The sequence below is a fragment of the Mastacembelus armatus genome, chromosome 13 (assembly GCF_900324485.2).
Source record: "Mastacembelus armatus chromosome 13, fMasArm1.2, whole genome shotgun sequence".
In the NCBI taxonomy this organism is placed as follows: domain Eukaryota; kingdom Metazoa; phylum Chordata; class Actinopteri; order Synbranchiformes; family Mastacembelidae; genus Mastacembelus; species Mastacembelus armatus.
The window spans coordinates 18,275,313-18,293,007 of record NC_046645.1 but is presented as its reverse complement, the minus strand read 5'-3'; the positions used below and the strand labels follow the sequence as shown (position 1 = coordinate 18,293,007).

At 36.2% G+C, this 17,695-nt stretch overlaps 1 protein-coding gene across 1 annotated transcript in view; it reads right to left on the bottom strand.

The window, feature by feature from the left end:
- The window catches only part of LOC113142735 (solute carrier family 12 member 9), a 52,301-nt gene that overhangs the window by 13,699 nt on the left and 20,907 nt on the right, over nucleotides 1-17,695 (bottom strand). Inside the window, exons 7-9 of the mRNA XM_026327923.1 lie at nucleotides 17,426-17,583; nucleotides 11,566-11,648; nucleotides 4,692-4,816 (exon numbers count right to left, since the gene is read on the bottom strand). Of these exons, the coding sequence (XP_026183708.1) occupies nucleotides 4,692-4,816; nucleotides 11,566-11,648; nucleotides 17,426-17,583 (366 nt within the window). The remainder of the gene's footprint in view (nucleotides 1-4,691; nucleotides 4,817-11,565; nucleotides 11,649-17,425; nucleotides 17,584-17,695) is intronic.

Here is a 17,695-nt window from a genome sequence, read left to right as displayed (position 1 = left end):
TAAGAAAGTACTTAAAAACTTATGAGATCGGCCTTGTATAATATAATAACACCAGTACACGATGGGATCAATCTCAGGTAAACGTACCTGATGAATCTCCACACAACAAAATTAAAAAATCATATCATAATATAAGCTGTTATTACGTTGTCTACAGTTAATGGCAGCATTAAGGGAACTTTAACTCTTTTAAATATATAACAAATTGCTGGTTGAAACTGAAGCAGCAGACGATCTATTCCAACCACTCCCTACTAAGAGCAAAGCTAACTATGTGAAATCAGTACTACTTCACCTTAACATGATAAGGGTAATCAAAATTGATATACAGTCTAGAGAAAGATATCTGACAGAGAATTAAAGGGAAAACAGCACAGGTTCAGTGTAATTCCAAATTTATGGGAGAACGTTGTAGAGGGCCACTTTGAAATGGACCTGATCAAAAATCAAATAACACACTGCTGAAAGTCTGGTCTGTGCTGAGGTTGACACCTTTGTCTCAACCATCAAGTCCTGCCCCACCATTAACAGATGATGCTTCTCTAACAATGTTTTCTCTCATCCATCCAGACCCAGTTGATAATCCATCTGGATTTTTACACACCCCCAATCTCATTTAATAACCTGGTCCAGTCAAATCACTCTGGCTCATATTGGGATAAAGGACAGGCCCAACAGAGGACAAAGCTTTTGTTTTTGGAGCTAATGGTTCAGCTGGTCAATTCACAGATGATTACAAAGACAATCAAGGTGGCTGCAGAGAGTGCTGCTCTAATTTGGACATCAGATGGCACTGAGCTGGTGGAAGTAAAAAGAGTAAAAATGTGTATGTGTTGCTGTTGAGCTGGCAATTGCTCTTGGTGTTCAGTCTCAGTGAAGGTCATTGCCTGTGTGACATGTTCCATTCTTTCAACAAACATCCTTTGGCATCAGTGTGGAGTGCTCAGTTGAGTCCTGAATCCTGGCCAGTGACCAGTGATACTTTGTTTATATGTATTTGTGTGAGAGTAAGAGTTTAAGCCACAAATCCAAGTGGTCAGTGCCCATGCAGCATCAGGACATCATCAGGACACACAGCACCCCCTGAGAACACTCAACACAGCTGGAGCCACCGACTGCTGATAAAGCTGCAGCCAACACAAGCCTCCTCACACAAAACACACACACAAAGATAAAGCTGAAAACACGCTAACACACACACAGACACTCCACAAGGCAGATGATCTCACATACCAATGATCAGGAAAAAAAAGGAAAAACAAATCACCCAGTGCAACTTAGATCTCAAACACACTCCAAATTGCATACCTTCACTCTTCTGTTGTATACTCTGTGAAAACACATGCACAAACACAGACACATTTAACAAGCAGACATCTTTTCCGCTACATCATAATTTAAATCCCTCTCCCTCCCCTGCACAACAGCAAATTTAAGGGAAAAGGAAATATTTCTGCTAAATTAGTTATGCTAATTACAGAGCAGTTCTCAGGGGGAGAGACGGTGCTAAATGGCTTTTAATTCTTTTCGCCTGGAAAGAGATGTGGGAGAGAGGCAGAGTGGTGTGAAAGAAGCAGGGAGCACAAAAAAAAAAAAAAAAAAATCAATAAACACACAAACAACTCACAGTAAGAAATAACAGAATTCAAAAACTCAGGACAAGTGGGCAAAGCAGGCAGCTGGCCAGACAACAAGCTGCCTTATCAGCTCTGGGGACTCTGGGTCTGCCAGTCAACAAGGAGAGGAGAGACCAAGGGTAGGAATAGTGCAGTGGCAAACTTTGTATCCTATAGCCATTACCAGTGGTCACAGTAATAACGAGGCATGAGCAGATAGCATGCAGTCATGTACAGTACATGGAAACCACCAGAGGAAACACAGGGAACTCTGAGTGTGCGCAGCAGAGTTATTCTCTCTCTCTTCAACAACCGCTTCCTAACTCCCTTACACACTTAAACATGCATTTCAATGTTTACAATAGTATTTATGAAATAATGTACAACAAATCCTAAAAATATAATTTATAATTTTCCAAGAACTATCATCATGATTTTTTTTTTAGTTGTCAGGTACTCAGAAATCACTGTCAAATCAGTCTGGTAGAAGAAGCTTTTACTAAAGGGAGACTACTAATCTTCAACAAGATTAATATATTCCAAAAGTGGGACTTTAATACCAATGAATAAAATTAAACTTTACTCCATATTACTTATGTGAAGAGCTCTTTGTAAACGCCTACAAAAACGTCCACTGAAGGATGTAAATTTTGTCCCTTTGTGAACTAGGGAAAAAAGCAGAAATTCAAGTAGAACTACAACCTGATCAGTAGCATCTACCAAAAAGAAAATCCAATGGTCTAATTACCGGTTGTCTCTGGTCAAGCAGAAGTTAGCATTAAACATAGCTACAATGGAAATGACATTAAGATGCACAGGATGCAATGTAACATCATTTCACCTTGCAAGCTTTTAGGAATAAGACATCCTTTTTCAATGTTTGTTTACTCCAGTCACAGGGCAATTACTTTTGTTTTTGCTGTTTGACCACATAAAGGGCCTAACTGTATTAAATTGTATACTGGTGAATTATTCCTTAAAGGATTTTTCTCAAAATATCCTTTTGCCAGTCCATTTTCATCAAAACAATGCAAGAGATGGCTGAATTGGACTGAAAGAGAGCTGCAGAACTGCTGATTGAGAAGGTCAGAATTAAATCCAAAGACAGCAGAATAAATAATGGTGTTTAATCACTGGACAAGCTTAGGTTTGGCGCCTGCAGTTGTGGACTGTTTGCAACACAGTTACTCCTTTAGTTTCCTATTCACTGTGTTTATTATACTTGAGTCTCCTTAAGAAACATGAACTGCTCTTCTATTCAAATTAACAAAAGCAGGGGTTGATGTATATGTGGGCTGTTCATTGTGATTCAGAGGAAACGAGATGACGTTAAAATGTATTTGTGAAACGTATTGTTCAATATCAGAATCAATATTTAAATGGGTCAAAATATACATGGGCATCATTTAAATACCATCCTTTCGCACAGCACACAAACAGGACAGATATTACAGTCTAACTCCAGTCAGTACCCAACAGGAAAAATATAACATGTCTTACTGTACCGATTGTGGTAAATAAACACTAGGAATGGTAAATAGTAGGTTTTATTTTTAAATTAAATATAAGCTATATTGGCTTGGTGTACTTCTTGTATTAATATTATTAATACATTTCATAGAGGGACATTTCTCCTCTATGTGGTTCTAGACTGCAAATTAGAAATACTTTAACCATGCAGTCACCCTGTGACTGTACAAATATAAGAGTTGAAAGACATGAATCAAACACTGTTTAAAATAAAAAACATCAGCTCTTTCTCTGCATGTAGCTCTCAGTAAAGAGTAAATGCTCATATTCAACACAAAGTAAAGGCAGCTACTGTTGTCAAGTAGCATCATCTTAAAGTTGCGTCACTTCTCACTCTCCATGTCAATGTCATTAGGGAGGTATTCAATATCCAAACTTCTCTTGTACGGCAATAAAACTGTACAATCGTGCTGTGTAGCTCTAATATGCAACTATTAATTTAGTCCACTTACATCAGCCAACCAAATATACCAAAGCACAACACTGAATAAATACTGCATAAATACTTAAAAAAACAACAACAAAAAAAAACAGTAACACAAGAAGATTTATTTACCCTCTTTGTTTTTGTACTTCATGTTGATTTCAACTAGATGTGACTGATGTGTCCTTAATGAGGAAAGCTGCAAATGTCACATGTCTAACGACTCATTTCCAACTATAACTGCAGAGCAACTTGTAACACCAAATGCAGTGCTGGAGGCAATCTGTCATAACAATAAAGTGATACATAGTGTTTAAACAGTTTCTTACCTCCATAACAAATAAAAAAACAGTAGCAGTTATCAAATGAAATATGTATGTCTGAAATGTATTTCACAGCTACTGGAGAAGTTTAATCAAAGAAGGTATGTCTTATATATTTATATGTCTTGAACACTTTAGGTTATTGGCTGTGGAAATGCAGTTTTGTAAAGATAGTGGAGAACTGGATGACAACATATTTTCTGGGTGGCACATCAACATTTTACACAGAAAATATATATTAACTCATAAAATGCTGCAGAGTGAATCAAATAGAAAACTCTGGCCATGCTGATGCCATGATGTGATCATCAAGCGCGCACACACCCACACATACTGTCCTCAGGTTCTGCTACTGTGGTGTGAGAATGGCTTCAGGGAGCTTTTATAAATCAGGGTCATTGCAAGTGAATACAAACACCACACACACAGATGCACATTCACAAACATCGTAAATTTAAATCTCTAAGCAGCTATACACAGTATTACTGAACACTGAGTGTTCGGTAATACTGTGCACGCACACACGCATGCACACACACAGATTGGTTCTTTTCCAATGTGGGGCTATAAGCAGTGGCCAGTTTTATGTCTTTTAATTAGTAAACTGTTGCCACAGCAGCATCCAGCTGGCAAACAATTACCTCCTTACACAAATACATAAACAATGGAGGAGGTAGAAGTCAAACGAGTGAATCTAATAAGGAAAAGGAAAAGTCACATTGTGTGGTGATGACTACAGGCTTTTATTATGATAGGTGGGTTGTATGTGTGTGTATGTTAAGCAAGTGATGTGTGTACCTGAAATTAGGTGCTGATGCCCATTCCAGAGCGAGGCAGGCCAAGTCCACGGCGGCATACACCAACAGGAAGAAAATGGTCACAATGCTGGCGATGGTGTTGAGTTTCCCTGAAAACAGCACCAGCTAGAATGAAAGAAAGAGTGAGATAAACAAAGTGAAGAGATAAGGGAGGATATGAGGAGAGTAATTAGAATTCATAGGAAAAAAAATCATTCCCAGGTTGGACAGAAAAGTCAATTTTACTGCCTTTTTCCTGTGACCTTTTCAGGCACTTAACTACTTTTCTCTGCCAAAAATGTACCTCTAAAATATGAAGTGGACAACATGATTTGCATGTCCACGTGTCTTTTAGACGAAGGAGCCAAAATAAAATCTAATTTACAAGGAGCTGTTTATTTAGAACATAGTTTATCTCAATGCCATTTACCTCCTTTTAAAAGAGGTAAAACAGCCTCATTGGCTTTGATAAAAAGTTACCTTGTTAGAAAACAAAAACATTTTACTATTTGAGACCTCACAAATTAAGCATGAATTTTTTGGTGAGGGCAAGGAAACATTCCTGTTTCAGAAGATGAATGTGAAATAGCCACTTAGTGTCAAAACTCTGCATGTTCATCATTCTGCAATCCTCTTCAGTGAATTAAAAATAATCCAAACACATTTTTGACTGGATAAAAGGGAAATCATTCAACTCCAAGTAGTAATATTTAAAAAAAAAAGACCCAGAGTCAATTTAGACTAAATGATTTTGTTTCCTGCAAGAACTTATTTTTTGCAAACTACTTGGATCTAAATATTAGGATCTCCCTATCATGTCAACAAATGAGTGTTTTGCTATACTAACAGTATTTGAGTGAGTACAAACACTAGTTTACAGTGAATACATGCAACACAGGACAAGTCAACACTTTAATTTCAGCTGTTGTAAAAATGACGTTAATTAGCCTCATATCACATCAACCAGGAAAAAGCTGATCATGGCAGGTGAAAAGATAGAGACCTGCTACCTTAATACTGGATATATGGCTCAAGTGTTTATTTATATAATGAAAAGAACAAAAAAGGAAAATTGTAAATAACAAATCCAGCTATTTTGTTAAAATGGAACCAGTTAAATCTGAACACTGAGAATGAATGACTTAAGATTGTACTATTTTTGAGCAACTAAGAAATTTATGCCATCAAACTCATTTAAAATGTTTTATAATTACAAACTAAAATTATACAGATGGGGGCTTTAAGTAAGTTTTTTTATCCAGCTCACAGGCTCCATAATTTTTTTAAGCCAAAGATCCCCAGATAATCGAGGTCAAGTCCACGTCGGTCCCAAGATATCCCATGAAGATTTTTCGCAGTTAGACATGATTATCTGTCTGGACTGTAGTTCGGAGGTGGCAAAAAGGACAGATTTGACCTACACTAGAGGAATGAGACAGTTTAAATTAAGTTGTTTTACATTTTCTTGGGGACCCTAGAAGGACCACAGGTCCTCCCCTGCCTCCAAATTAGGAGTGAAGATTGAGGACAACACCCAGTTTTAATTAAGATGTAATCTAGGGTGCTGCATGCAGTCTGTCATGTTAGCTACAGCAGCTATGTGATAATACAGCCATGTCCTGTTACATTTATAATTCGCACTCCCTGATTTGTAGAGTTGTACATCTAATAACCCTGACAGCAAATGGATGTATGGGATTCACACTCCCTGTCTGACTGAGGAGTACTGGATGACTTAACAGAGGAGAAAAATGATGACTCCATTATAAGTACTGCTCCCTGCCATGTTCTCTATCAGATTACACGAACATGCCTGCTTACAACTCAAGAGAGTTGAGAGTGAGATTACAGATGTGAAGGTTGAGAATGAAAAGCAGTAAGAGCTTTTACACTCCCACCTGCATTGCATCATGCTACAATAATGTTGTATTTATAATGTAGAAAACAGAAATTATGTGTCAGCAAAGCAGATTTTTGATGGACTAAAGCTACATTCATTATTTTTGGTAGGTAGAAAGTATCACAATAATCTGTAAATGTAACATGAGCAATATCCTCACTTTAGTTGTTTTGGAAAAGTTGTTAACAAATAGCTACCTTATTTACACATCCAGCAGACACAAAGCCATCCAATGTCCTGTGTCCAACAACTGGACAAATTTAAATCCTAGCTGTGGTTTACAGTGCATCAACTCCTGAGTCTTGACAGAAATATCCAACCTGGATGAAATGATTTGTGATAGTATTTTTATTAGTTGACTAATTAATTAATATTAGTATCAAAATTAATGTTCACAAGCTGCTGCCTTCAGATGTCTGTTAGAGTCACCAGAGTAAAAGAAAAGCTCTGGCTGCTATCTGTCATGGATTACAGAGTAGAATCACTCAATCATGATTCTGTCTGGCGTTAATAAAATAATCAGAATAAAACAGTTTGACAATTTGTTAAACATACAATAAAAGTGAGCAAACCATCCACTAATAAATTTGTGTGAATTTATGGGCATTTGTGTGCCTTTGCCAACAAAATATTAGAGAATGTGCAATAAACTCTCAAAAAATAGGAAAATTAAAAACATCAATGCCATTAAAATCCGTCATTCGAAGTTATTTAATAAAATACGAATATACGCACACATAATCAGCTCTACCCTCTCTTACCTATTTGTTCAGTGTTCAACAATCTGTCTTGAATGTCAATGCCGTGAACACTTAACTTACAACAATGGAAATCTTGGCCATCTCTACTTTTCAATCCACGCAGGTGTGTGTGGTGTGGTGTCTTTATCTATACATGAGGAGCCAAGACTGACTGCAGAACAAGCATGCAAACACTGTGCCATACCTCAGAACAAACATGGAGTCTTTCTCTCTTATCATGGGGTTTTATTATTGTTGCTGAGAATCTGCAGTGGGAGCATAATGTTTTTAAGCTCAAGGGCACATCATTGGTATTAATGAAAGGGAGAAACTCGCAACTCTGATCACTTTGTGACCATGAGGCAGAAGTAAACTGAAGGGGAATGAGAGGAGAGAAGGTAATGATTGGGAATTGAGATTAATGGTGTGACATTATTGACAGGCGGTCAGAACTAGAGAGAAAATGAGACAAACTAAGAGAGACAGAGAGAGAGAGAGAGAACAAAATACAAGTGGAAAAAGAGAAAGTGGGCAAGAGAGTATCCCTGACCTCTGGCAGTCAAAGTCAGTGGGTGTCTCTCCAGTACTCCTCTGGGAGTCGGCTCTACCAGACCATTAATTAGCCATTAACTCAGACACAGGCCAGCATGGACAACTGCTGTCAGAGAGCACCAAGTGTGTGAGGTGTGTGTGTGTATGTTTTTCTGCGGTTATTTGAAAGACTGTTTTTACTGGAAAGCACTGTGCATAAATTGGCATAAATTTAACTAGAATAAGTGGGCTCACACAGTATCTTTTATTAAATAAAAACAAACTGAGTGGAAGCAGCTGAGTAATGCTTTGTACTACAAAGTCAATTCTTTTCCAATAAAAGGGTCACAGGATCAACCTGACAGTACCTGTTTAAGTGTGTCTAAGTTCAGACAAAGGTAAAAAAAAAAAAAGTACATATTTTGTACAAAAGTTAAACTGAAAAGTCATTATCAAAAATATGAGGAAAAATTTTCTCCCAGTACATCTGACCAATAAACAGATTTTTGGTGATTACGTGAGAAAATGACTTGTGGCAGCTCGATAAAGGAGTAAGAATAGAGTAATTTTTTTGGTTTGTATTTGAGGATAATCTGTAGCTGAAAAATTTAAAGTCAGCTATAAAGGTTAAAATAGTTTCCAAATCATACTGCTAATGATAATGTGAAATAAAAACGACAATCAAAAAATAAAATTAAAAAAAAATACTCTGCCTCATGAATACCCTGAACATAAACATCTGGTAACCGCTAACCTGTGCGGTTAGCTAGCACACTGCAACAGGCTTCAGTAACACTTGTTCTCCTTGAATTAATCAGTAATTTTAGTTGCTTCTAATATGACACATGCAGCGTGTTGTACAATCTTACCTTTGCCACTTGTTGCCACTACAACAATCACCTTATCTTCCACAGGGAAATACTCACTAAATAAATGAGTACTAGCCTACTGAGTCCCACATTATCTTCAAGTATTTCAGGATAATTCAGTTCTGTGATATTAACAGCACAAACAGTTAATCCAGTGCAGCAGTGTGTGAATCTGGTGATAAGCCTGACCGCCTAAAAATTTAAGGCCATGGAACGGTTACCCAAATGTTTTTATAAGTGAAGGTAAGTAGGAGTGCAAGATCCACAAGCAGACTGGTGCTGCTAGAAGTTATGCAGCTTATATGCTGGACTGCTGTGGTGAAGACCTCTTAATTTACCATTCGATAAAAGAATGAAATCAAACCAAAGGGACAAAATGAGGTGTTTCAAGCATGTCGAAGTAGCAGGAGATTACAGGGCAAATTCTGTGTTTACTTATAAGAAGACCTTTGTTTTTGTTAACTGAGTCATGATTTTATTTGACTTTTAAGAATGAGTAACTACATTTATTGTTAACAGTTGGAGTGATTATGTAGGTTTACATGGATTTAAAAATATTTGCAAATACTGTGGTATTTGTTGTCCTTGTTGGAATCAAAGGATTGTGAATTTTTAGAGGTCTTAATAAAACTGACTGGCATATGTGCAATGTATTGTCCCTGTTTTTTCAGCAGAGTCACTGTGTCAACCTATTCCCCTTATACTTCTTTTGACTTTTTGTTTTTATATTCCACTTGCTCTTGAAATCCACCTATTTTACTTTTCTCTTAAAAGTCCAATACAAGAAAGCCTTAGTTTGTGCCATCCCATTCTCCTACTCCTCCTTCCTTTTCAGTTCTGCTGTATGTGAGCATTCAAGGCGAGATTACAATCAGACTTTTGTCATCAGTGGATCATTCAAATAGTGGACGAAGAGGCAGAAAGAAAGAGGACGAGAGAGTCAATGATCTCTGATGGCGGTGGCAGCAGCAGCAGCACAGCTAACGATTTCCATCTAATTGCTCCTCCTTCACTCCTGGAGAGTGGTGAGAGATGAAGAGAAAAGGATGAGTGAGGAAAAGAGAGTGAGAGAATAACAGAGACCGTAAATAATGACCAGCCATTCAGCCTTTAACACTCACCTTTGATAATGATGGGATAGTCAGGCCTAAGATGCCCCTAAGATCCTCCTCCTCTTTGAGACTTTATCCTCACCCTTCTCCCCTCTGCCCATTTTTTCTCCTCAGTTTAAATTGAGTCCTTTCCGCTATGTGGAAGACACAATTAAAAAAAAAAAAAACCTACAGGGAGATATTTTGCCTTCTCTGAATAGAGTGAAAAAGTCAGTTTGTCCAGTAGTACTGTAATTCTGGCCTTTGCCTGTCCCTATTGGTCTGTTTGCATCTGGAAATATTCGTGGGATTTATCTAGTTTCTCAGACAACAGTGAATTTGACTAAACTTGGAAAATGATTCATCCCTTAAAGTGCAGAAGGTGATTCTTATTTTAAAAAGTGTCTCTAAAATCAAACCATTCTTCTGAGTTTCACACATGGAGAATATTATTCGGTGCCTTCTGACTTTTGGAATTTTCTACATTTATTACTCAGCAAGACAACAGACTAAATTGTCTTCAACTGGTCCCAAATGCAGCCGCTGGACATTTAACTTGAACTATGAGAAAAGAACATATTACCCCAGTTTTAGCAAGGTGTCATCGCTTCCTTTAAGTACTGTAATTTTATTAGTCTGTCATTGAGCAGGTGGAGCTGTTGGCAAGGTGGGAGTTGTGGGCAGGTGACTGTGGGTGTTTATGTCAAATGCATGTGTATGTGTGGAGAATGAATGGGCATGTGCATAGCACAGCGGGTACAAGGATTAATCATATCTGTATTTAGTAGGTGCAGCGTGGCGCCATAGGGCGGCTGCTATGAAACATTCCCACGAGCAGGAGAGCATGACACGAGAGCACAAGAACTTTACTGTTGAGACATTTTGAGCAAAACTGGATTTTTAGATGCTAAAAGGGAAGACATCACTATTCCCTCCTGTAGGTTTAGTGTGCAAAAAGGGAAACTCAGAAACTTGAGATGCATTAGTTGACAAATTACTTGTTCAATGGAAATGCACAATAATGAAAAAAAAAAAAAAAAGAATATGACAGGTGTGTGTAGATGCAGATTGAGCAGTCACAAAAACATCAAACTGCCCTTTGAACAGTTGTGCCTGAAGTAGATTTCATTCAACGAAAAATAACAGAACTTGCTGATGTTCTTGCCTGAGGAATATGACAAGACTTCACAATGCAAACCATTTAAAACTGGAGCTGATTCTGTCTCGCTGCATAACCGACCCAGCAGAAATAACCCATAAATAAATAATAGCAGCTTATTTGAAATGTCTCATATTCCTGATTTGTTGACTCAAAAGCATTAAAACCAGTCAGAGGCTAGTGTTTGTATTCTTGACCTTGAAGCTCTACCTATTAATCACATAAGTCACACAAATGAGTGAATGCAATTAAGAACCTTATCCACTTTGACTGAATGTTACCCAGGGATAATTCAGTTCAGGGAAAAGTGTCTGAAATTTTCCCAACATAAAATATGACTTCAATGATCCTTTTTTCCTTAAAACAGACATTTATTAATTATTTTTTTGACCTGATTATTTTTGCACCTCATGTGATCAATAGACCAGTCTCCTGTCATCTGTTAAGACGTTTTTCTTTGATTTGATGACTTAACTGACAGATTTGCCACACTTTGATTTTGGTAATTACTACCAGGACCTTAGTCAAGCACAAAATGTCCTTCTTTCCCTCTTCAACATTCAGAATTTCATTATATCTGTTTACCTGCACAAGGAACCAGGAGATGAGCACTGAAACCCAGGGGTTACCACTGTGGGATGTTTTCTTAGCTGGGGACAGCACCTTACCTACAGGGTTGAAAAGAAATGTTTTTAAAAACAAAACAATAAATGCTTCACATTTTAGAAACTTCTTGGCAGGGAAAAATACTCATATATATGTACATTCTGTAATACATTCTGTAATATCTATTTTTAAACGAGCTCACTACATTTTGACAAACAGTAGAACAGCATTATCTGCAGCACTCTGTATTCGGTTTATTCTGTTTTGATACATGGTCATCGTTGATCTCCTCAGAATGAAATTAAAAAGCTGAGATATCTTTTCCGAGAATACTCAGAGAGACAGATGTCTCTAAAAATTGCCATTAGTGCATGATTTCTCAGAACCAAAGCTAAAAAACAATTAGGACTTATGGTCAAAACAAATATTAAACGAACCTTTAGGAATGGTACATTTTCAAGAGGAGTCCTGCATTTCTGTTTTAAAGAACACAGGGGACATAATTTCTAGAACACTCTAAAATGGAAATACAATACATGGAAAAGCACTTCAGCAATTCCAACTCTATGGACTGTTGCTGCTGTATTTTCTGATAATTCATATTTGTTCTTACAGCAACAAATACCATCCAGACCTCTAAGTGACAAAGTGATGTTATGGTTTACACATCAGATCAGCTTTAGACATGAAATGGCAATTGTTAATGTTACTGACATTTAAACTAAATTTATGCAATTACTACATGTGTAATCTGGAAAGGCTGGAGCGAGAGAGGAAAAGTGAATAGGCAGATGAGACAGTGAGGGAGACAAATTAAACTGACACTTAGATTTATTTAATGCCTTATAGGGCTGTATGGTTTAGTAGAAGATGCATTTACATTTACAAGTCTCTTGTTCTTATATGTGACATTGCATGTCTTGAATCTCGCATTGGTACTGTGAAGTAGAGGTAAAGAAACAAAAAAAGACAAAGCCCACCACAGAGACCTAAAAAGTCGTGAAATAAAATGACAAGAGGGGTAACTCAAAAGTTGCAAGACTGGAGGTAGGGAGGAGGGAGGTGAGTGCTAGCAATGGGAGGATTGCGGTTTAAGACTACATTTCACAGCTGATAAAGGACTGGAATTAAATCAGTGAAACTTTAAAGTCAAATCAATGTGGCTGAGAAGAGAAGACTGAGTGATAAAGGGGATGGAGAAAGGCAGGACAGGGTGAAGGAGTTAAGAGATTATAAAGACAAAAGAAATGGAAGATGGCAAAAAGCAAAACTCCTTGTGTGTGATTGTGTTGGAAAACTAATGCAGCCATCACTCAGCTTGCATAAGACAGTGGCAAGCGTAAGCAGTGAGCAGTGTGCAGAAATTACAACAAAAGCAACAAACACATGCACTTCTGCAGATACGTGGTCAAACTAAACATTTCATCCACACTACAGGAACATTACACATTTATGGGTCCAGTCACTGACTCTAAAACAGGTTAATGTAATTTATTTTAACCAGACAGTTCAACAGAATCTGCCTCTCCTCCATCTGATCACTGCACAGAGGAACCCACACTAACACAGCCACACTGTAAAAAAAAAAAAAAACCAAAATCCTAATTTTACGGTAAATGAGTACATTTTTACAGTAGTTTTCTGTTTTTTTTTTTAAATAGTATACAAAACTGTAAATTTAACATATATTATTCATAAATTGACCAACATTTTATTTTAGGCATTAATTCAATGACCAAAAAAATCTAAAAATCTTTTTTAACAATAAATTTACTATATTTATTTTACAAAACGCAAAAATTAAGATGATTAATAGATGTGCTGCACAATGAATAAATATAGTGACACCGGTCATTTTGAGGCATCATTTTTAGAGCATGGCCACTAGCTTCGTATTAATACACACCTGTTGGGGTGTTAAAGCTAAAATTAATAGTACAATAAGAATAAGTGATAATAGCATTGCATGAAGACAACATTCAACCAACAGTTAGGAGTTAGTATATTGAGAAACAGCACTGAGCACACCGACTGTATGACTTCAACAAAATATTCAGATTTATAAAAAAATTAATTGTGTTTTAATGGTAAAAATGATATGATAAAGTGTATGAATTAGTAAGAGTAATCAATATTAATCTGAACAGTAATTCAGTAAGAAGAATCTCTTTTCTGTTCTTTTCCCTAAAATAAAAAAACATAAATTGGCCTTCAGTCTAAAACAATTCTGACCTGTCTGGTTAGTGTGGAAAAGCAGTTAGTCCATCACGGAGCTAACACACCACAGACTTTAAAAACTATGGATACATAGGATGCATTATCAAACCACAAATTGCTGCTGAATTGGTTAGATAGCAAGGCCAAACAAGGTTCATGGCACCCACCCACCCAAACATATAGACTATATTTATTGCATATATATAGCAGCATACTACACTGTACCAAATACAATCATAGTGGGACAAGGTTTTGCACAAAAATTAAATATAAACCCAAAGATTTTGATACACTCTTCAATCTCCCAATCTTGTTCATCTCATCACAGCTCACTCTGCCTATTACTGCCCCTAAATGATTTTGTATTAATATGCTTATAACAAACACTATTACAGTTTCTTGATTCAATTTATTATTTGAATGTAAATAAATATTTATATTATGTGTTTATTTGAAAAAGATTTGAAAATCTTGCAACACAAATGTAGCAAAGTTAAATATATACATGTATTAAACATGAAGGTTTATTATGTATAGTTTATGTATTATGAATATCGTAAACCATCACTGATCAAATGACAGGATATTCATTTAAAATGTATTATTTCTTTGGGGTTATTTAATGAAATGGTGAAAAATTAGATGCTGCTTTTTAAGGATTTTTCACAAATTCTGTGTATGTATCTATTTCTCAAGATAGACCAAAGATTTGGCTGATTACAGGCAATTTGGAGGAGGATTCCTCTTTATCTGCTATGTTGCACCATCACCTCTGGTAGAGGTTGATTGAACTTTTTTGAGGTTTTAATTTTACTCAAGAATACACTGTACAGGTTCAATTCTAAATTAAGACTGAAATGCATGTCCACAAATATTGAGACTGTAGTGTACAGAGCCCCCAGAGGATAAAAGAATTCAGCATTTACAGTGTAAAACTGAACTGGAAAAGAACAGCATGGACAATACAACAGTACATTTGTTACTTTCCCTACCTGTGTCAAAGTTGAACATGATTGTCATGGTAGCAATGCTTATAAACCAGATGGAGACACATGGAAAAATGTTTAGTTTACTTCTTTCTGGGGAGCTCTGAATAAATGGTTAACCTTGTTAATATACATTCAATTAAAGGGTTTTAGAATCAGTAATGGTGTGTAATGTGTCAAATGGTGTGTGGGAGTATCAAGTTTTACGCTCCACTTTAATCAAAGCAGTCTATCTATTTTGTGTTTTTAAGTTAGTTGAGGATATTTCACAGTAATCTTAGGTTATATTTTATGAAAGAATTTGAAATAACTAGTGGTTTTTAAGGTTTATTGACAGTGTTTTATTATAATAATTTAGCAAAAATGTGAAAAATGGTTTTCCTGTAGACCTCTTGGAAGTGTCACTTTATGGAAGGTGCTTGATTGTAATACTGAGTAAAATAACAGTATTTTCCTGAAGAACCTTTAGCATTGTCACTAATTTGAAGGTGTTTCTGTTAATCTAAGAAAAACCTGTAAAATTGCAATATTTCTCAGCAGTACTTTGAGCATTTTCACTTATTTGAAGGTATTCAATAATAACAATAATAATAATAATAAAGGAAAAAATTGTAAACTAATATTTTTCAGCAGAACCTTGAGCATTGACACTTTATTGTTCCTTTTATGATTCTGAGTTCCACTTTCCATTAAGGACTGGGTAACAAACAACTTGGTTAAATGCAAACAAGACTGAAACACTGATCATTGCACCTGATAAAGAGTTTTTTTTAATTAAAAACATTACCTCTGTCCTCTGAGCTCTATTGTCAGGTCCAGCCTCAGAATCCTCGGTGTCATATTTGACCAATCTATGTCTCTGGACAGTCACTCAAGACAGTTGGTCAAAAATAGTTTTTATCATTTGAGAAACATTTCTAAACTCAGAAAAATGCTGTCAATCGCCGACCTAGAGATGATTATCCATGCTGTTATTTCTTCTTGACTGGACTTTTGTAAAAATCTGTAAAATAGTGGTATGGTCCTGCAGAACCTCAAGCATTGTCACTTATTAAGATTTGTACTAATAATAATAATTCAGGAGAAAATTGTGAAATAACAATTTTTGTCAGCACAACCTTGAGCACTGCCACTTTATTGAAAATGTGTAAGCCCTTATAATTTAGCAAACATTTTTAAAAATAATTGTATTTTTCTTCAAACTTTTGACATTCTCACTATATTGAAGGTGTTTGATAATAGTAATATAAGAGAAAACTGTAAAATAATATTTTTCAGCAGAACTTTGGACATTGTCACTTTATTTGAGGTGTGTAATTCTAATAATTTAGCAAAAATCTTTAAAATTGTATTTTACTGCAGAAATTTTGACATTGTCACTATATTGAAGGTGTTTGATGACAATAAAAAAACTAAATAAAAAACTGTAAAATAAAAAACCTTTACTGCAAAGTTGTTGTTTTTGCACTTTATTTGAATTAGGATATTCTACTTTAATTTTACGGTTTTTGTTTGGCAGCCGTAGCTGCAAGTCATTTACCTTTTTTTATTTTTTATTTATTTATTTATTTATTTTTACAGTGCATTCATCTCCTCTGACACACACGCACACAGTCGTACATGCAGGCTGTTCACTTTGCAGTAGATTTAACAATGGAGAACAGGATGGAATAAGGAAGTTGCTCAAAGTTATTAATAATAACAAAGTAGCAGAGATTCACAAAGCAGAGAGCGATGGAAATCATATGAATGTTTCAGTCCTTGGTCAAGGGAAAGGCTGTGAATAACTTCATGGTTCATACGAAAATTCTTACTTTTTTTTGTGGTAAGCCTATAGTGACAATGATCAATATCTACAGTATGTTGCTCAGTACAGAAATCAATAAGTGATTAGTACACCTATGTAGTCTTGACACACTGCATCATAACAGCACACACTTTCGGATGTTTTCAAAGTCATTCATGGCGCTGCATTCAGCTGTACAAACAAACATGTCGAATAAGTTTCATAATGAAAACAGAGAGGTTCAAACTATGAAACTATGCCTAACTTTCATATCACCTGTAAAATATGTGTGATTGCTGGCTTATCTGTTACTGAATGTTATAAAGATCAGCACATGTAGTCACCCTGAGTGTCACAAAGGGCTTTCCAATGCTGCTGAATCATCTCATGAACAGACTTGATGTGAAATAGCCTTATCTCACTTACAGGTGAGATTCAGCATTTAAGAAGTCACAGCCATTATCTGTAAGTGGTGTTTCCCACATAATCTGAGTCCCATCTGTGTATTTGACTCAATATGACTATCTATTCCTATCACAAATTAATGAATCACTCCAGTTCCGTAAGAAAGTCCACTGAAATTTTCTTTCACTGCTTTAAGAAAAACACTGTAAAACTGATCTCTTCATTTGCTGGACATAGAATAGCTTGTTGGAGAATGTTATGTTTCAAGGAGAAACACAAAAAGAAAAATTCTAGTTTATTTTAACCTGGGTAGTTCTTTTGTTCACTTTGAGTCAGTAGTGTTTGAAATGATTGAAGAAATGAAATGTTATCAGTGCATCTACCTCTTTCTAACAGCAACTATAGAAGCCAATTCTCCCCTGAAGGAAGCTTTTGTGCTACCTACCAAATAAGTCGTCTCTTGCCAGGGCGTAGAGGATCCGTGAGGCTCCAATGAGGTTACTCATGGCAGCAGAGAGCGTGGAGGAGTAAACCCCGATGGTTACAAAGGGTTGCCAGACATTAATGTCCCTCAGGAAACTGTAATCCCTCTGAAGCAGGACACTGTAATGGTTTGAAGGAGAAAATTTATCACATATGTATTCCTACATGGGCATCTGCTTCTGGCCTTTATTGTGCGCACTGTAAAATATACCTTGTAATGACCAAGCAAAAA